The 21249-nt window shown below is 51.2% G+C and overlaps 2 protein-coding genes across 3 annotated transcripts in view; both read right to left on the bottom strand.

The window, feature by feature from the left end:
- mta1 (metastasis associated 1) overlaps positions 1–21249 on the bottom strand; it is a 34881-nt gene that overhangs the window by 6682 nt on the left and 6950 nt on the right. Inside the window, exons 3-12 of the mRNA XM_047018068.1 lie at positions 20532–20625; positions 10085–10211; positions 8406–8469; positions 6331–6448; positions 5670–5772; positions 4893–4992; positions 4047–4235; positions 1961–2035; positions 1350–1408; positions 321–535 (exon numbers count right to left, since the gene is read on the bottom strand). Coding sequence (XP_046874024.1) covers positions 321–535; positions 1350–1408; positions 1961–2035; positions 4047–4235; positions 4893–4992; positions 5670–5772; positions 6331–6448; positions 8406–8469; positions 10085–10211; positions 20532–20625 — 1144 coding nt within the window. The remainder of the gene's footprint in view (positions 1–320; positions 536–1349; positions 1409–1960; positions 2036–4046; positions 4236–4892; positions 4993–5669; positions 5773–6330; positions 6449–8405; positions 8470–10084; positions 10212–20531; positions 20626–21249) is intronic.
- Positions 14453–18676, bottom strand: LOC124466288. 2 transcript variants are annotated; one of them, XM_047018079.1, is made up of 4 exons: positions 17539–18676; positions 16553–17134; positions 15886–16029; positions 14453–15036 (listed from the first exon to the last, which is right to left on the bottom strand). In XM_047018079.1, the coding sequence occupies exons 1-4, from the start codon at positions 18250–18252 to the stop codon at positions 14944–14946; spliced, it is 1533 nt and encodes a 510-aa protein (XP_046874035.1). In that variant the 5' UTR covers positions 18253–18676; the 3' UTR covers positions 14453–14943. The 2 variants fall into 2 exon arrangements, with proteins under 2 accessions (XP_046874035.1, XP_046874041.1); XM_047018085.1 differs by having other exon boundaries at positions 15886–15924.

Raw genomic sequence — 21249 nt, 5'->3', positions numbered from 1 at the left:
GTTTACTACAGCCCAGCCTGGCCCAGCCCAACCTAGCCCAACATGGCAGAGTTTAAACTAGTTTAGCCCAACCTAGCCTAGCCCTGTCCAGCTCAACCTAGCCCAGACCAACAAAACCTAGCCCAGACCATTGAAGCCCGGCCCAGCCTAGCCTAGCCTTAACCAACATAGTCCAGTCCAACCCAGCCCAACCTAGCCCAGTCAAGCCAATCCCTGCCTATTCCAGTCCACTTAGATCCAGTTACATCCGATGCCAGTCTAGTCCAGTCCGGTCTGGTCAGGAGCGGCCCAGTTCTGGGGCGGCGCTGTGTTCTACGTACTGTAGCAGCTCTCGCAGGCCCGGCCCAGGCAAGGCGTCTGTCCGGGGGCCCCGGGGACGGCTGCAGGGGCTCCGGGTGCTCCGGGGGCAGCAGGGGCTCCGGGAGCTGCAGGGGCAGCGGGGGCTGCAGGGGGTACAGCAGCTGGGGGCGCAGCACCGTTCACCAGGCCGGGCTTCACACTGCTGCCACTGAGCTGGTTGGGGTTGGGCTTGTTACTGTGGGGGGGGGGGGAGAGAGGAGCCGGCTTAGAAACACACCTGTCTCACACCACACAGGAACCTGTCTCACACACAGCCATGCTTTCACACACTCACACATTACCGCACTACCTGTCTCACACACACTACCCGTGTCATACACACGCAGCCTGTCACACACACACACAGCCTGTCACACACACACACACCTGTCTCACACACAGCCATGCTTTCACACACATTACCACACCACCTGTCTCACACACACACTACCTTTCTCACACACACACAGCCTGTCACACAAACACACAGGAACCTGTCTCACACACAGACCTGTCTCGCACACACAGGAACCTGTCTCACACACAACTTGTCTCACACACACACACACACTACCTTTCTCACACACACACAGCCTGTCACACAAACACACAGGAACCTGTCTCACACACAACTTGTCTCTCACACACACACGTCTCACACACACACACACACACACACACACACTGCCCTGACAGGCAGCAGTATCTAATAATTTGTTAATAAGTCATTAAATTGACCTTAAAAAAGCTGAAAGACTCGGGGCCGGAGATGTGCAGCACACATTTTTATCCAGACTGTCAGTGCCAGGGGCGTTTTACAGGGGACCGAGGTGAAGCTCAAATGTGACATTGACGTGCAAGGCTGCAGTCAATGTCAAACTTGGCGGCTTGTTGAATGGAGGCTTTTGACAACTTATTCCATAAAATCTAGACCAATTAAATTGCATCAGGTTACCATGGAGATGAATGGCCGGCCCCAGCCTTTAACCCCGCCCCTCCCAGGTACTCACTAGTTGGGGATGTAGACCTGTTTCAGCTTGCTCTCCGCCTCCGCTGCTTTTAACCGTTTCTGGGTGAGATGGATGGGGGGAGAGAGAGAGGGAGAAAGAGGGGGGAGAGAGAGAGGGAGAGAGAGGAGGAGAGAGGGAGAGAGAGAGGGAGAGAGGGGGCGGAGAGAGGGGAAGAGAGAGGGTGCTGAGAAGTGACAGCTGTGTGGCATGCTCGCTTTGGCAACCTTTGAAATATCTCCTCACTCGAAATTGAAAATGGGCAACATTTGAAATATCTCTCAACTTGAACGTGAATTGAGAGAGTTGGTGAGACTGTCAGAGATGGAGAATGACTCAGAGGGATGAAGAGAGTACATGAGAGACAAAGAGAGAGAGAAAGAGGGAGGAAGCAAAGATGGCGTGTCAGAGAGAGAAACGGAGAGATGGAGAGACAGAGAGGGGCGATCGAGTTAGAGGGAGAGACAGAGATTGGATACAGAAAAGACAGGAAAGTGAGTAAGCGCGATAGAGAGAGAAAATGGAGATAAACTCAATGAGCACTAAATGAGTCAGCCTGGGTCTCTTGACACAGATGGTGTTGTGCAACTACGGCAACGTCAGCTCTGGTTTACCTGCTGTACATATCTGTCGGTTGTCTTCCACATGTAATAGTACTCTATGATGCTGGTCAGCGATTTCCAGGGAAGCTGAAGACAACACAGAGAAAACACTGTTTCAAAATGGCAGACGAAAAGCGAGGTGTTGCCTGCTTCATGATACTTAAGGAGTCATTCGTGAAAGTCTGTCATCATTCGCGTTGTTGATAACGTTTTGGCTGTGCTGTGGTTGAATGTCAAAAAAAAAAGAAAAAAAAAGAAGAAAAGTTTGAAAAAGGCAAAAGGGAATTGAAGGGTTGCCAGGTTTGGCCCCACCCATAAAGACCGTTGGTTGTGCGCGTGTGAGGCTGAGAGGAGCATTCAGAGGCACCGACGGCGAGCCTCCAGCAGGTGGCAGAGTGAGGCTCTCAGTTGGCCACAGCACCAGGGTGAAGCCGACTGCAGCAACACTCCTCTCACCCCGGGCATGACTGAGCTGCACCACCAGAAACACTGAGCTGCACCACCAGAAACACTGAGCTGCACCACCAGAAACACTGAGCTGCACCATCAGAAACACTGAGCTACACCACCAGAAACACTGAGATACACCACCAGAAACACTGAGCTACACCACCAGAAACACTGAGATACACCACCAGAAACACTGAGCTACACCACCAGAAACACTGAGATACACCAGAAACACTGAGCTACACCAGAAACTGAGCTACACCACCAGAAACACTGAGATACACCACCAGAAACACTGAGCTACACCACCAGAAACACTGAGGTACACCACCAGAAACACTGAGCTACACCAGAAACTGAGCTACACCACCAGAAACACTGAGATACATCACCAGAAACACTGAGCACCACCAGAAACACTGAGCTACACCAGAAAACATTGAGCTACACCAGAAACATTGAGCTACACCAGCAGAAACACTGAGCACCACCAGAAACTGAGCTACACCAGACACTCAGTCTCCTTGCCTTGCCGTGTTCCAAATGAGACCTGTGTGTTTCTGTCTTGGTCAGAGCAACACGCGCCCACACACAGGCTCTGCTCTGTAGTCTTAGAAACTCCCTCATGCTCCACCCATCTCTCCCTCTCCCTCTCCCCCCTCTCTCCCTCTCTCCCTCTCTCCCTCTCTCTCTCTCTCTCTCTCTCTCTCTCTCTCTCTCTCTCTCTCTCTCTCTCTCTCTCACTCCCTCTCTCAGTCTCTTTATCCATCTCTCTCTCAGGTAGGAGGGAACACGGTACTCAAGGCTTGCCTCGTGTTCTAAATCCCAACTTCCAACACACCTGGATTTCTACCACAGGATGACTTCCACCACTCAAAATAGGCGATTTGCCGGCGAGCGACACGACACGCATGGTTTGTATTGTTGTGAATAGGCCAGCACACACAGCAAAGGACTGTCTCCGTTGCCTGGCAGAAAATTGCTTCACTTCTATAAAAGAAAATGTGACGATGGCCTGTGTTGTAACGAATTATGTAGCAGGGATGGTTATTAGTTCAAAACATTTAGTCACCAGTCTATTTTGGTTTCTTCATCAAACATGTGGCTAGCTACACGTGTTGTATCTGGGTCGACAACATGGCAACGTGATCCATTTCAAACCCTACGTTCAGTTGAAAATGTTCACTGACGTTCATGTCTTCATTCATTCATACTAAGCAATATGTGTTTGCCAGTAGTGTGGGTTGCTAGGCGTTTGCAGAGCAACATTCCACCGCCTTCAGACGACGTTGCACACCTGTCGTCTCAGGTCTTATGGACCTTTAATAACCATCTACCTAGCCCAACTCTCCCTCTGTCTCCCTCTGTCTCCCTCTGTCTCCCTCTGTCTCCCTCTGTCTCCCTCTGTCTCCCTCTGTCTCCCTCTGTCCGTCTCTGTCCGTCTCTGTCCGTCTCTGTCCGTCTCTGTCCGTCTCTGTCGGTCTCTGTCCGTCTCTGTCTGTCTTTCTCTGTCTGTCTCTCTCTCTTTCTCACTCACTCTCTCACACTCTCTCACACTCTCTCACACTCTCTCACACTCTCTCACACTCTCTCACACTCACTCACACACACACTCACACACCCCCTCTCTCTCTCTCCCTCCACTCACAAAGTCTTGCTGGATGTCGGTGAAGTCTTTGCCGTACTTCTCCAGCGCCTCCTCAAACAGGTTGGCCTCGGAGGCGCTCCACTCCTCCATCTCGTCCCGGCAGAGCACCGGCCCCCCCTGCGGCACCAGCGCCGCGATGGCCCGCGTCATGTCATAGCCCGTCTTGTGGAGTGTATCCATGGCGTGGAACTGGAGGGGGGGGGGGGGGGGGTGAAGAAGGGGGAGGAGGAAGGGAGGGGGGAGTGAGAAAGGGAGGCGAAGAAGGGGGGAGGAGGAAGGGAAAGAAGAAGGAGGAACGGCAGGGGATGGGAAGAGGAGAAGGGAAGGAGCAAAGACAGAGAGAGAGAGAGAGAGAGGGAGAGTGGGGAAAGGGAAGGAGGAGAGAGAGGACAAGGAGGCACAGAAGGAGGCCGAGGGGACAGACGGCTGGTGTTAATCCATTCACAGGTGGGTCTGTTCTCTTAGGGGTCACTCCATTGTTTTGGAACTTCAGGAGGGATCAGAGTGTGTATCCATACCCCGTGAATGTGTGTGTGTGTGTGTCGCTGTAGGCTAGCTCGCATGGTTTAAATATGAGGAGCAGATCTGGGGCAGAACCAGTCCACATGGGGAAGATGAGGCCAGGACCAGGAATGAGACTTGGATATGTCAGCTTCTTAGTACTTTACACCCGCACTACCACTACCACTACCTCTCACACACACACACACACACACACACATCCCCCCAGAGCCAACAGCACTACTTCATGCTCACGTATAACCTGACCCTGACCTTTCCAACCTGTGTGTGTGTGTGTGTATGTGTGTGTGTGTATGTGTGTGTGTGTGTATGCGTGATGCTTACCAAGGTTATGTCTCTGGAGGCAGCAGCAGCACTCATATGAAGACTGGGCTGTCGAACCGAACTACTGCAGTCTAGAGCTCTGGCAAACGTACCAACAGACCTGAGACACAGAGGGAGGGAGGGAGGGAGGGAGGGAGGGAGGGAGGGAGGGAGGGAGGGAGGGAGGAGGGAGGGAGGGAGGGAGGGAGGGAGGGAGGGAGGGAGGGAGGGAGGGAGGGAGGGGGGGAGGGAGGGAGGGAGGGAGGGAGGAGGGAGGGAGGGAGGGAGGGAGGGAGGGAGGGAGGGAGGGAGAGAGGGAGGGAGGGAGGGAGGGAGGGAGGGAGGGAGGGAGGGAGGGAGGGAGGGAGGGAGGGAGGGAGGGGGAGGAGGACCGGGAGAGAGGGAGAGAGGGAGGGAGGGAGGGAGGGAGGGAGGGAGGGAGGGAGATGGAGAGAAGCAGAGAGAGGGAGATGGAGAGAGAGAGGGAGGTAGAGAGAGATTGAGAGAGGTTGAGAGAAGTAGAGAAAGGGAGATAGAGAGGTTGAGAGAAGGGTGGGAAAGGGAGATATAGGTAGAGGGAAGTGAGAGAGGTAGAGAGCGGTAGGTAGAGAGGTGGAAAGAGAGGTGCAGAGGGAGAGGTAGAGAAGCAGCGAGTGTGGGGGGGGGGAGGGGGACGCAGGGAGGGAGGGAAGGAACCAAATAAGGCAGACAGACATACATAGTTGAGGTTAATCTTTTGGAGCCATGTCGTTGACTGGGGTATGAGGGCGGGGGGGGGGGGGGGGGGGTCCATCTTACCGAGCCACCACCAGGAACTGGTCTATCTGTTTCTCTGTGAGCACACTGCTGGGGTCCCACACCCTCTCCTCCAGCTTGGTCAGCTCCCTGCCATCGTCCTCCCCTACAGACACACAGACACACACACACACACACTTATCTATCCTAGTGGGGCCCAATCATTCACTCCTATTCAACACAAGTTCTCTCTAACCCTTCATTTCATCTAACACGGGTAAGACCTGGGTTTTTCAGGACCGAGGCCGATACAGATTATTACAGATCAAGTACACCGATAACCGATATTTGGAACTGATATATGTCTTGTGTAGAAATGAAAGTTCAAGTCAAAATTAAGAATAAAAAGGGCTCTGACAAAGACTCTCTTTAAATTCTTTAAACCATATCTTTAATTCTGAGAACTGTTAATAATAACATTAAAACCGTTACCAATAACCATAAAAATGCTCAATAACGGCGCCGTTGACCCCTAGTAAGACCGTCCACTAATTCTAACCCTAAAACCTGTGCAAAGCTTTGATGGGTCAAGTTTCTTCACATGAAACTATACTTGTGAGGACATTTGGTCCCCACAAGGATACTTAAACAAGAGACACACACACACACACAGACACACTATGAAAACAGCTCTGTGCGAGCCGTGCCGGCGCCGTGGGCCTACCCTCGGGGAGCAGGTCCGTGATGTCAGCCTGGTACTTGTTCCCCACGCGGATCTCCCCCTTGTCCGCCAGCAGGGTCTTCTGCTGGGGGTCGTACACCAGGGAGTAGAAGAACGCATCCTGGAGGGGGCCGGGGGAGAGGGGGGTTAGGGTTAGGGGAAGAGAGAGAGAGGTGGGGGGAAGGGGAGAGGAAGAGAGAGAGTTGGGGGAGGGAGAAAGGGAGAGAGAGGTGTGGGGAGAGATGGAGGGGCAGAGAGAGAGGTGTGGGGGAGGGGAGAGGGAGAGAGGTGTGGGGAGGGATGGAGGGGGAGAGAGAGAGGTGTGGGGAGGGATGGAGGGGGAGAGAGAGAGAGAGGTGTGGGGAGGGATGGAGGGGGAGAGAGAGAGGTGGGGGGAGGGGAGAGGGAGAGAAAGAGAGGTGTGGGGAGGGATGGAGGGGCAGAGAGAGAGAGAGGTGTGGGGAGGGATGGAGGGGGAGAGAGAGAGGTGGGGGGGAGGCGAGAGGGAGAGAAAGAGAGGTGTGGGGAGGGATGGAGGGGCAGAGAGAGAGGTGGGGGGGAGGGGAGAGGGAGAGGTGTGGAGAGGGATGGAGGGGGAGAGAGAGAGGTGGGGGGGAGGGGAGAGAGAGAGAGAGGTGTGGGGAGGGATGGAGGGGGAGAGAGAGAGAGAGGTGTGGGGAGGGATGGAGGGGGAGAGAGAGAGGTGGGGGGAGGGGAAAGGGAGAGAAAGAGAGGTGTGGGGAGGGATGGAGGGGCAGAGAGAGAGGTGGGGGGGAGGGGAGAGGGAGAGAGAGTTGGGGGGAGGGATGGAGGGGGAGAGAGAGAGGTGGGGGGAGAGGGAGAGAGAGGTGTGGGGAAGGATGGAGGGGCAGAGAGAGAGGTGGGGGGGAGGGGAGAGGGAGAGAGAGAGGTGGGGGGGAGGGGAGAGGGAGAGGTGGGGGGGAGGGGAGAGGGAGAGAAAGAGGTGGGGGGGAGGGGAGAGGGAGAGGTGGGGGGGAGGGGAGAGGGAGAGAGAGAGAGGTGGGGGGGAGGGGAGAGGGAGAGAGAGAGGTGGGGGGGAGGGGAGAGGGAGAGAGGTGGGGGGGAGGGGAGAGGGAGAGAGAGAGAGGTGTGGGGAGGGATGGATGGGGAGAGAGAGAGGTGGGGGGAGGGGAGAGGGAGAGAGAGAGGTGTGGGGAAGGATGGAGGGGCAGAGAGAGAGGGGGGGGGAGGGGAGAGGGAGAGGTGGGGGGGAGGGGAGAGGGAGAGAGAGAGAGAGAGAGGTGTGCGGAGGGATGGAGGGGCAGAGAGAGAGGTGGGGGGGAAGGGTAGAGGGAGAGAGAGAGAGGTGTGGGGAGGGATGGAGGTGAGAAAGAGAGGCGGGGGGGGGTCCCAAGGGGAGAGAGATAGGGAGAGAAACAAAATGAGACTGAAGACCAGAAAGAGTGAAGTGAATTGAATGTGAGGGTGTGTGTGTGGGTGCTTGTGGAGTGGGTGTGAGTTTGTTTGTGTGTGTGTGTGATAAGTGTGCATGTAGTGTGTGAGAGATTATGTTTGTGCAAGTATGTTTGTGTGGGTGTGGTTAAGTGTACATTTGTTGTGTGTGTGGTAATTGTGTACACGTTGTGTATCTGTGAGTGTGTGTGTTCTGCTCCTCACTGCTGGTGGAGTCTCTAGCCTCCTCATTACTGAGTGTGAGGAGAACATTCTGGGTCAACACACTGAATAATTCAACTAAACCAAGACTTCTAAACTCTTACTCATAAACACTCACACAATCCCTCACATACAGTGTTGCAAGCTCTGTGTGTCTCTGTCTCTGTCTCTGTCTCTGTCTCTGTCTCTGTCTCTGTCTCTCTGTCTCTCTGTCTCTCTGTCTCTCTGTCTCTCTGTCTCTCTGTCTCTCTGTCTCTCTGTCTCTCTCTCTCTCTCTCTCTCTCTCTCTCTCTCTCTCTCTCACTCACACACACACACACTCTCTAACTCTCACACACACAATTACATAAAGTTCCTCTATCACAAACAAAAATCCTGTTGCCTAGCCGTCCTCCACTCTGTGTGTTAGCGCTCAGACAGAGGTACGAGTCCTAGTCACCTACCTCACGGTCCAGGTACGACTTCAGAGCCTCCGTCTCATTCAGCAGGGTCACGCAACACTTTCCCCTGGAATCAGCCAACCGCAGACAGGAGGAAGGGGTCGTCAGCCAATCATAGACAGAGGAGAAGCATCACCAACCAATCCCAGACAGGGGGGGAGGAGGTGTCGTCAACCACTCACAGACTAGACTGGTGAACTGTAATAGCGGTTTCAAACCGCAGAGCGGCAGGCCTCTAGAGATGCTTTGCTAGTAGAGCTGAGAGAGAGATAGGCTATAGGGGCAGTAAGAGAGAGACAGGCTATAGGGGCAGTATGAGAGAGACAGGCTATAAGGGCAGTATGAGAGAGAGACAGGCTATAGGGGCAGTATGAGAGAGAGACAGGCTATAGGGGCAGTATGAGAGACAGGCTATAGGGGCAGTATGAGAGAGAGACAGGCTGTAGGGGCAGTATGAGAGAGAGACAGGGTACAGGGGCTGAGAGAGAGACAGGCGATAGGGGCAGTATGAGAGAGAGACAGGCTATAGGGGCAGTATGAGAGAGAGAAAGGCGATAGGGGCAGTATGAGAAAGAGACAGGCTATAGGGGCAGTATGAGAGAGAGACAGGCTATAGGGGCAGTATGAGAGAGAGACAGGCTATAGGGGCAGTATGAGAGAGAGAAAGGCTATAGGGGCAGTATGAGAGAGAGACAGGCTATAGGGGCAGTATGAGAGAGAGACAGGCTATAGGGGCAGTATGAGAGAGAGACAGGCTATAGGGGCAGTATGAGAGAGAGACAGGCTATAGGGGCAGTATGAGAGAGAGACAGGCTATAGGGGCAGTATGAGAGAGAGACAGGCTATAGGGGCAGTATGAGAGAGAGACAGGCTATAGGGGCAGTATGAGAGAGAGACAGGCTATAGGGGCAGTATGAGAGACAGACAGGCTATAGGGGCAGTATGAGAGAGAGACAGGCTATAGGGGCAGTAAGAGAGAGACAGGCTATAGGGGCAGTATGAGAGAGAGACAGGCTATAGGGGCAGTATGAGAGAGAGAAAGGCTATAGGGGCAGTATGAGAGAGAGACAGGCTATAGGGGCAGTATGAGAGAGAGACAGGCTATAGGGGCAGTATGAGAGAGAGACAGGCTATAGGGGCAGTATGAGAGAGAGACAGGCTATAGGGGCAGTATGAGAGAGAGACAGGCTATAGGGGCAGTATGAGAGAGAGACAGGCTATAGGGGCAGTATGAGAGAGAGACAGGCTATAGGGGCAGTATGAGAGAGAGACAGGCTATAGGGGCAGTATGAGAGAGAGACAGGCTATAGGGGCAGTATGAGAGAGAGACAGGCTATAGGGGCAGTATGAGAGAGAGAAAGGCTATAGGGGCAGTATGAGAGAGAGACAGGATATAGGGGCAGTATGAGAGAGAGACAGGCTATAGGGGCAGTATGAGAGAGAGACAGGCTAAAGGGGCAGTATGAGAGAGAGACAGGCTATAGGGGCAGTATGAGAGAGAGACAGGCTATAGGGGCAGTGTGAGAGAGAGACAGCCTATAGGGGCAGTATGAGAGAGAGACAGGCTATAGGGGCCGTATGAGAGAGAGACAGGTTATAGGGGCAGTATGAGAGAGAGACAGGCTATAGGGGCAGTATGAGAGAGAGACAGGCTATAGGGGCAGTATGAGAGAGACAGGTACCTGATGTGAGTTGCAGGTAGAGACTCGAGCTGGCGAGAGAGGAACAGCTCTCTGTGTCTCAGCTGGTGTTTCTGTTTCTCAGGCAGGTCCACGATCTCCGGATTCTCCATCTCTTCCTCCATCTCCCCTGACACACGCACGCGCACACAAAGATAAACACACACCCGCGCACAACGATAAACACAGACACAAACAAAGTCAGCTGTGCAGTCAGAATCAAATGTAATTGGTGTCATCAATTTAGGTGAAGTCTTCCTACATTCACCCACACCTAAGCTTCTCGCACACCTTAACTGAATGAAGGGACCATACTAGATACTAGCGCACGCACGCACGCACGCACACACACACACACACACACACACACACACACACACACACACACACACACACACACACACACACACACACACACACACACACACACACACACACACACACACACACACACACACACACACACACACACACACACAGAAGGCCCGGCGAAGACGTACAGTGGACAGACAGGATGTTCAGTGGGTGTTTCTTATTCTCTATGAGTCAGGACTGGCTTGTGACCATCCAATAAGGACACGCCATCACTCTGAGCGTCTATACACCTCCCCCCTCCAACCCCCTCTCCTCACCCCTCTCCCCCCCCCCCATCCACCTCCAGGTAGCTGGGGGAGGAGGGGTGGGAGAGAGGAGGAGAGTTAGAAAGGAGAGAAAGAGAAGGAAAGTCGTGAGAGAGAGAGAGAGAGGGGAGAGAGAGAGATGTGGAGGAGCCAGTGGGCGCGTGCTCCAGTTCATTTCCAGTTTCATTAGAGGCGGAGGGAGACGGGGAGAGAGAGAGAGACGGACAAAGCAGAACAAAAGCAATCAGGGGATTTTCAGGAGAAAGGAAGTGTGGCCAAAATCAATACTCCTTCACCCTTTCCCATTCTAACACCCAGTCCCCATCACACACACACACCAGTGTTTCCCACACATAGACTAATTTGTGGCGGTGCGCCACAGAATCAACACCGGCCGCCACACATTGCGTTTCGTAAAACATTTTTTTTATCGCTATTTAGGTAAAAACACGCAGCGTATTCGTTCAGCTGCATTTCCTTTCCCTGCTCTCCCTCCGTCTCTTTCACGCACGCGTCTTTCTCACATACACACACAGTCACTACGTCAGCACACGTTAGCAACAATGCATACGCCGTTCTAGTGAGACCGACAGCTACATCAGAGAGCCTTCAGCATTAGTGCCGTAGCTAAAGGTCTAGGAAAGTTGAGGCTACTTTTCGCTAGGTACCGACGGACACGTCTTAATCGAAGGTTCCCCTTCGTTCTTTTGGTGAGAAGTTTCAAGAGCTAGCTACTTACCCGGCGTCATGGAGCCGACCAGTTAAATAGTTATTTAGCACCCTGTATGCAGCGTCACTACCTGCATATGCAGAAATTATTTGTTTGTTGTTGTTGATTTAGTGAATTATTTCGACCCCCCCCCCGCCACATATAGTTTTCTAATCTGTGGGAAACACTGCACACGCACACACACACTAGCTCTACCTGTGAGGCAACAGAGGCTGCAAGCTAGGCTGGATCATGTGCCTCCCTCCATCACATGGTCACATGCCTAATGAGAGGGGAGGAACCCAGCACAGGCTCGGCGTGAGGAAGTGCCTGAGGCAAGTGTGTGTGAGTGTGTGTGTGAGAGAGTGTGTGTGTGTGAGTGTGTGTGTGCTCATGAGTGTGTGTGTGTGTGTGTGTGTGAGTGTGTTCATGAGTGTGTGTGTGCTCATGTCTGTGTGTTCATGAGAGCGGGTGAGCGCTCGTGTGAGGCTGCAGGGTTTGGACTGTGCAGCGAGCAACGGGGTCATTATATCAACCCCCTTAGTGTGTGTGTGTGCCATTGAGAGGAGGAGGAGGGGGAGGAGCCCACCACCCCCCCCCCAGTCCTGCTGTCTCTCTCTACCCTTCTCTCTCCTCCCCATTCTCCTCCTCCTCCTCCTCCTCCTCCTCCACACCCAATCTCCTGGCACAGCACCATGCTCCCAGCAAATTGCCTCTCCATCTCACCTGTCCCTAGCAATTGTCAATTATTGATGAATGAGACGGCTTACGAGACGGGGGGGGGGGGGGGAAGAGAGGAGAGACCTGAGGATAGGGGGAGAGCGGGAGGGAGGGAGGGAGGGAGGGAGGGAGGGAGAGAGGGAGGGAGGGGTCAATACAGTAGTGGTACCTGCCTGTGTGGGATCCTACAGCTCATCACCATGAGGCCCCAGGTGTTTCTCTGCTCCTCAGACCCACTGCCAGACCCTGTGCCATCACAGACATGGTACTGGCGTGCTGTGGTCGAGATCTTATCGTGTTTGCACTGCGCCCGGTAGCTGAGATGTGGCTGCTTTGCACAGTGCCCCGGGAAACCAAGACTGTTCCTCGACTCTGCCCTGCCAAAATACTGATATAACTCCACACTTGTGAGCCTCGATCTTCTGCTGTACTTTCTAAAAGCCCTCTTCGTTTGTGGGCTTCGGATACGATCGTCTGCTGAAGGGATGCACGTCAGATGTAAGCGTGTCGTGCCTACGCACCTACAACCATGTCATTGACTGGCATGTCATCACAGCTTCTGGGAGGGAGGTTACGGGTGGCACCGTCTCCACAAAAGATCTAAACAAAAGTCATGGAAAGTCATGTGCCCGGAGACTTTGCTCTGGAAGGTGTCTCCCAAGGTAACTGACCAGTCAGGAGGCTGTTCTGCCTGTGTGTGTGTGTGTGGGGGGGGGGGGGGGGCTAAGAAGAAAGGAGGGTGGAGTCCTGAGGCTCAGCGAGGGAAGGTTTCTCAAACCCAGCGAGGAAAATATTTGATCTGTGACTCACTGCAGTCATGCACACACGCACGCACGCAAACACCGCTCCCCCCCCCACACACACACACACACACAGACACAAACGTACACTTAGACTGACACACACCAAGACAAACAGGCACGGACACACACACTCAAACACAGAAACACATGCCGACACGAAGACAAACACACGGTAAGACACGCACGCGCGCACAAAGACAGATGCGCGTGCACGCTGAGGCTGTGAAGAAGAGATCCAGATCTCAACTAGAAAACTGGTCCGACACGATCCACAGGGCCCGCTGCCCAACCTGCACACAGGGGAAACACCTGTCAACGACACACGGACATTTACACACACACGCTAAACACAGCCTCGTTCACGTGGACTACAGTACACACACACTACACGTCCACAGTCAGGCCCTCTGATTTTCCCCTCCTCTCCTTCTCCTTGGTGGCCGGGCCGGGCCAGAAACACAGACAGGATATGACACACCCCCCCTGCTCTACACCCCCCTGTGCTCTACACCCCCCCCTGCTCTACACCCCCCCTGCTCTACACCCCCCCTGCTCTACACCCCCCTGTGCTCTACACCCCCCTGTGCTCTACACCCCCCTGTGCTCTACACCCCCCTGTGCTCTACACCCCCCTGCTCTACACCCCCCCTGCTCTACACCCCCCTGCTCTACACCCCCCCTGCTCTACACCCCCCCTGCTCTACACCCCCCTGCTCTACACCCCCCTGCTCTACACCCCCCTGTGCTCTACACCACCCTGTGCTCTACGTTCACATTTACATGTATTCATTTAGCAGATGCTTTTATCCAAAGCGACTTCCAAGAGAGAGCTTTACAGAGTGCATAGGTCTCTGATAATAACAACCAGATAGCCCCAAAGCATTGCGGGTAGCCAACCAAAATAGGTGCCAAAGGGAAGAACCATAAGAGCATGTAGTTAACAGGGTTCTTGCAGGTTTCAGTAAGTCAAATTTAAGACCTTTTTAAGACATTTTAAGACCATAAAGATTGAAATTTAAGACCTACACGACGCATGACCAAATAAATATTCAAATCAAAGAAATTCTGAAAAAAGCATTTAATATCATTATATAAGAGTGTGTGTGAGTGCGTGTGTGTGTGTGTGTGTGAGATATGTATGTCAATGTCACAACTTGAGGGACAGTGAATCAACCTTGTATGACTTAAAACCTTTCTGTATCTTTACTTTTAGTCATTTTTTACATTTAGTATCTTAACATGCATTTATGTGTTACTTTCCAACTATCCATGTTACTGCTATTTTGTCTTATTACTAGTTCCTTGTTATATATAATGATATATATGTTCAAATGTCCCTTCAATATGGACTGCTTTGGCAATACTGCTCAACCCAAACTGTTATGCAAATGAAACATTCTGAACTTTACTGAACTGCGAGAGAAAGGAAAAGAGAAAGAGATTACATATGCCTAAGTTCCTCTCCTTTAGCACCAATCTCAGCCTCAATGTTTTTGAGTTCAGCCAGTTTGTCTTTGTACGCCCTTCTGAGGGCATTTGACTTGGAGAGGAGCTGGGCCATCTTTGAGCCAGCCTTTCCCTCGGCTTCCTCGGCAAGCATGTCTGCCTCCCTGGCAAGACAGTCGGAAACCTCCTTTAAACTGGTCTTTTTCTTTTTTAGTTGCTCTAAACCCTCATTTGCCAGCTTTCTCTTCAGGCTCTGCATTTCCGATTCTTTCTTGGTAGGCTCCTGATCAAGAAAGATGCGGCACCTTGAGCGGGCTGCACCCACACATGTTAGGAGCTCTCTGGTGAGGGGAACCTTTGTCACACCCCCATGCATCTCTACATGGTCGCAGATCAGCCTATTTGTGACGATGGTCTCCTCATGCATGTTTTCGATCTCCACCTCCTTGTTAACAGAAAATCCCCTTTCAACGGAGGCCTGCCCATGTGAAAGAAGGAGCAACCTCTGGCAAAAATCCCAAGCAGCAGGATAGGGACGGCTTAACCTCTCATGCAGGAAGGTGTCTAGTCGGTTCTCAAATGGCTGGAAGTTGAGAAGTTCTTCGTTCCTTGCCTCAACATACAGGAAAGACTCAAACTGTTGGACAATGGTATCCCCTAAAACAAAGTGAGTGATAAAAGAAAAGTCATATATGCATATATAGATAAATCACAGCACTCAATACCTAAACCGAATCTTCACCTATGTAATGTTTTCAATAACAAAAAAGCCTGTGTGAAATACATATGAGCCACTGCACACAGAACAGGTGCAGGACCATTAGAAGAAGGAATAACAAAAGCAAGATGTCCATGCTAAACCAATACCCTAATAGGAAAAGAGAAAAGGGCCAAATAGGGGACCAAATGTCTGCAACATAGAGAGAATGCTCGAAACAGTCTTATACAAATTCAGAGTATAGTTGAGCATGGTACTCAAAACTTTGGTTCATAACCCCTTCCAAATATATTCCTACCAGCAGATACACCTCCTGTCAGCTGCTTGTCCTTCAGAAATGTCTGTATGAGACGTTTCATTTGAGTCTTGCTTTTGTCTGGGTCCCTGAACATGAGAGACGGGTCCAGACACTCCATCTGCCTAACTGTGGCATATTTCAAGGGGCTCTTCTCCTGAACTTTCCTCACAATGTTTGAGAGTCCCTGCATGCAATCCCTCCGAAACTCAAGGACCCTTAGCTCTGAACCTTTACTGTTCTGGACAAGGTAATGTGCAATAAAAAAATATGTATGTATCATAAATATGTATCAGTAGTATTAAAACAATTTTAAATTAAAAAGTACACATGTACAGGTAATATGACTTCTTAGTGTATTAGCTTAATGGCAAAGTTTCTTCCTGTTGCACACTTTACAACTGACATGTTTGGAGTATGTTAAACAAAATGATATTTGCTGCCTGCATATTGATCATTATTTCCAAAAGCTTAAGAAGAATCATGACAATACCTTGAGAGCTTCCTCAGCACCCAAGCCGATGTCAACCTTCTGTGGGAAGAGGAGCAAGTTCTTGTCAGACAGGTCCAGTGTGGTAAGCTGAAGGGCAGTGATGTCTTGCAGGACCGGCCTTTTAACAAAGCGCCTCTGTAGACTCTGTCAGCGGACAAATTAAGTAACAAAAACAATAACTGAATTGAAAGGGTTTATATATTTATCCAAGTGTTGCTGTACTGTCCAAATTACGGAAATTGTGTAGTAAGTTATACTGTTTGTTGTTGGTTGTACCACATCATAAGGTTACTGTGTTTCTTGTGAGGCAAGAATGTTGTAGCACGTTGCTTCTAGCTATTGTATAATTGTCGGAGCCTCGCATTACCCGTGTTTTCTATTGTTTAGAACGCCGAATATAAGCGAAGATTGCTTTGTAAGCCTTATGTTGTTTTGCATATTGTGTAACATTGTTTAGCATTTTGTATAACACTGCATTTAAGTTGATCATTTACTGATTCATGCATATATGTGTTTCAGAACCACACACATCAATATGTACATCTGTTAGTCAATAAGACACATAAAAGGAAAATCTTGTTGCATTCTAATCGATGCTCCCTGGTGGCCACAACCCTTTGAAGACCAACAAATTATACAGTCCTTTTAAAACCACCAAAACAATTACCTTAAGCAACTCAGCCAAGTCTTTGCCAAAGAAAGGCATCACAGGTTCGTCTGTTTGGTACTTCCTCATGAATGGATCAAAGGTCCTGGCCACTGTCATGAAGAAGTGCATCCTTGTGATGGTTAAAGGATCGTTGTGGGCTGCTTCAATGGTGTCAAATGATGCCGTCTTGGGGTTTGGCAGCTCTTTTCTGTGCACAGCATCCAGGTATAGCTGGAGAGATGGCCAGACCGCCAGAGCCCTCTCGATAACCGGAAGGTTTTCCAGCCACCGATGGCCGCAGAATGGCTGAGGGAACACTGTGGACTTGGTGACTCTTACGTAGTCCTCCCTCCTCGCTGGAACATGGTGGAATAATGTGTGCATTGCCTTTAGTAGCTTGTCCACATGCCACATCGAAAAGCCAGCCTTGAAGGCATTATGCAGTGTGTGGAGCCCACAGCTGCCAACGGAGACCAGTTGTGCACCCCCGTAGTTCTCAGCATGGTCAAGCTGGAGGAGCTCTAAAAACTTAAAGTTAACATTAGGCCCATCCATGGAGACTGACATCAGCCTGCTGCAGCCCAATTGATCCAAAGACTCCTTATGTATTGAAAATAAGGAGAAATAAAGACAGATATACATCATTAAAGCAATGGCGCACACACATACACAGTCATTGTACATTTAATTATCTCCATGTTTGACTACAAGCCTTACTTTATGTATCTCTGTAGTTAGGTCTGTAGAACTATGACTGCTAATGTGGCCTAAACTGTATGTGAACCTACATTTCCTCTCTCAATTGCCTAATTTTTGTTTGAGACAATAAAGGTTCATCTAAACTGATCAAATAAATTAAACCATATACAATGTTAGGTTACTTTTTCTATGTAGGCTACAGCTTCAAATGTGTAGACACTAGACAGACATCGCTTTCTACATGTATTGTTTCCTTAGTCTCAAAATTGATAAGTAAAAGAATAGCCCATTCAACTTTCACTTACTTTGACATGTTTCAGTAGGTCCCGCGCTGTCCCATGTCCCATGAACTGTGAACCCAGGTACCTCGACTTTACATTGCCATTATTCCAGAAACGAACGTGGACGTCAAGTTGCTTGGTCTTGGTGGTCTGGTTAAGACTTTCGTCGAACATTACGACATACGGCCCGGTTATGGAACGAATCAATTCCCTCTTTATGAACTCCCCCAATCCAAATCTTGCCACATAGGCGATCTTGTTGGGCCCGCAAGTGAACGTCTTCGCAATTACCGAATCAGGGAACATCACTCGGAAAAGATCGCCAATCTCACTGTTGCTATTAAATGAGTGATGTTTAGTCACCGTGTGCAGTATCCACAGCACCTCGGCTTTCGACGTGTCAGTCGATCCAAAAGTAGCCCGAAGGTCGTTCGAGGGAGCTGCGATATTGCGCTGGAGACCGGAGGGGCCCGGCATTGAGGAGGAAGACGGCAGGGAAGGCAGGGGTGAGGCACAAAACTCACTAATTGGTTGTGTCCGCTGAAGGCATTTTATGGCTACTTTGTGTTTCTCCGCTCTTGCGTGTGACTCCAGCGCCTTCACACCCAGAGTCCCTAATTTAATATTTTTTAGACATAGATTACAGCGAGCCTCGTACCTGGAGCTGGGTACCGCTACTAACCAACAGCGGAAATCGATGTGCTCTAGCCATGACTCTTTGAAACTACACTTTCCCATTTTCTCACATAACCAAACTTTTCAAACTCTGAGGAGACACAAACGTATTTCGCGGGCAAGTATTGCAATGCATTCATCATGGGATTTGTAGTTCCATCACCACGTACGTACCATCACCAATATCCCCCGAAAGAACTACAACACACCGAACCAACGTTCTCAGGGCAGCGTTGTAGCAAAGACTCTAGAGCTCCGCTATGTATTTTATGACTCAATTTTTGTTTGCTACTTTGTAATAACTTTCTGCGCCCGTTTCTGGAAATGAACGAGAGAAACCCATTTTTAAGACCTGACTAAATTAAATTTAAGACCTCGGATGAAAATATGGCCGTTTTTAAGACGTTTTAAGGCCTTGAATTTAAAGTTCCGAATTTAAGACTTTTTAAGACTTTTTAAGACCCCGCGGGAACCCTGAGTTAAGCAAGTTACAATTAAACAACTTGAATCGCTAAGTGCAAGTGTACCTGTAGAAAAGCATGCAACAGTACACAACACACACACACACACACACACACACACAGTCAAAGAATACACACACTTTTAACATCTCGCAAATGTCTGGATCTGCTAGCAGAGGCCCGCACTCCCTCCACACACACACACACACACACACACAGGCATAAGAACTCAAAAGAAGGAGCCCCCCCCAACACACACACACACACAGTCAAAGAATACACACATCAAGAACACATACACAAGTTCTCCAAAATAAACAGTGGTTCTCAGAGACAGACCGACACACAGGAATACACACACACACGCAGCGTCTCTGTGTGGTCCTCCCCACAACTAACAACCCTGCCCTAGTACACACCCATAGAGTTCCACTCTCCCAGCCCGGTCACCGAGGGTCTCCACACACACACACACACACACACGCACACACACCCACACCCTCAACCACACACACACACACCCTCAATCACACACACACACCCTCACACACCCTCACACACACACACACACCCTCACACACACACACACCCTCACACACACACACACACCCTCACACACCCTCACACACACCCACCCACTCTCACAAAGATGCTGCCAGAAAGTCTCCTTGGTTTTGCTGTCTGCCACGCTGGAAGATTTAGGCGCTAACCTTTGTTTAAACCCCGCGTATCCTATCCTTTTCAACGTGCGTTCCTTAAGCGGGGGGAATATGGAGCACGAGCCGCTATGCTGAAACGCTGCCTGCGATGCAGAACGTGCCCCTTTTTCTGGCGAATCAACTCTCACCGACATCTTAATCACCAGCTGCATCAGCGCCACCGGGCAACACGCTCTCAAACACACGCGCTCTCAAACACACGCGCTCTCAAACACACGCGCTCTCAAACACACGCGCTCTCAAACACACGCGCTCTCAAACACACGCGCTCTCAAACACACGCGCTCTCAAACACACGCGCTCTCAAACACACGCGCTCTCAAACACACGCGCTCTCAAACACACGCGCTCTCAGACACACACACTCTCAAACACACACGCTCTCAAACACACACTCTCAAACACACACACACTCACACTCTCTCAAACACACACTCACTCACACACACACTCTCTCAAACACACGCGCTCTCAAACACACGCGCTCTCACACGTGACGGCTGGTGTGTAAATGGACCCAACAGACGGCTCACTGTACCAGGAGGTCAATCAGACCAGAGGAACCTGCATCAGTGGTCATCTAGCATAGTGCTGGTGTGGAGACCCAGCCAGAGGGACATGTGGGGACAGATAGGCAGGCAGACAGACAGGCAGACATATTGCTGCAGTCTGAGGGGTTGTCACGGACAAACCTCCACTAGATTCTTTCTCTCCCTCTCAATCTCTTCTTCTCTCTGAAGCTCTCCCCCTCTCTCTCCCTCTCCCCCTCCCTCCCTCTCTCCCTCCCCCTCTCCCTCTCTCCCTCTCTCTCTTTCTCTTTCTCTCTCTCTCCCCCTCTCTCTCCCCCTCTCTCTCTCCCTCTCTCTCTCCCTCTCTCTCTCTTTCTCTGAAGCCCTCAGCGCTCTGGCTCCACAGCTCAGCCCTCCTCTCCAAACAGTAGCTCACACTGCAGAGCCAGCTAACACACAAACACACACACACACACCCCTGCAGGCTGAAGAGCAGGCTAGGGTAGGCTTGGGTAGAGTAGAGTAGGCCAGAGTGGAGCATAGCAGGCTAGAGTAGTGCAGTGTAGAGCAGAGCAGATCAAAACAGAGTAGAGTAGGCCAGCGTAGAGCAAGAGTAGAATAGAGTAGAGGAACTGGGGTGAAGTGTTACTCACTGGCGTGCTTGTCTGCCAGGGCGATGAGTGTACTGGAGATGTCTCTGCGTCGGAAGAAACACACCACTTTGGCCTCGACGTTCCCATTGGCCGTCTGCAAACAGACAAACGGGGTTACCACGGCAACAGGCCCGACGACGTCACGCGACGTCTGTAGACAAGCGAGTGGAGGTTGAGGCTTGTGTGACAGCAACACAGACTTTCAGACAACAGCGTTTGACGACTGCCGTTTGACGACTCATCTCTCACTCCCTCTCCAGAGGTCCTGTCTAACCCCTGAACTTTGTGGCCTTCAGGGTGAAAGGTCATAATAAGACTGGAGTGTACAGACGGGAGGAGGAGAGAGAGGGTGGAGAAGAGATGGAGTGAGAGGGTGGAGGAGGAGAGATGGAGTGAGAGGGTGGAGGAGAGATGGAGTGAGAAGGTGGAGGAGAGATGGAGTGAGAGGGTGGAGGAGGAGAGATGGAGTGAGAGGGTGGTGGAGGAGAGATGGAGTGAGAGGGTGGTGGAGAGATGGAGTGAGAGGGTGGAAGAGAGATGGAGTGAGAGGGTGGTGGAGGAGAGATGGAGTGAGAGGTGGAGGAGAGATGGAGTGAGAGGTGGAGGAGAGATGCAGTGAGAGGGTGGAGGAGAGATGCAGTGAGAGGGTGGTGGAGGAGAGATGGAGTGAGAGGGTGGAGGAGAGATGAAGTGAGAGGGTGGAGGAGGAGAGATGGAG

The sequence above is a fragment of the Hypomesus transpacificus genome, chromosome 3 (assembly GCF_021917145.1).
Source record: "Hypomesus transpacificus isolate Combined female chromosome 3, fHypTra1, whole genome shotgun sequence".
In the NCBI taxonomy this organism is placed as follows: domain Eukaryota; kingdom Metazoa; phylum Chordata; class Actinopteri; order Osmeriformes; family Osmeridae; genus Hypomesus; species Hypomesus transpacificus.
This window is presented reverse-complemented; position numbering and strand designations above follow the sequence as displayed.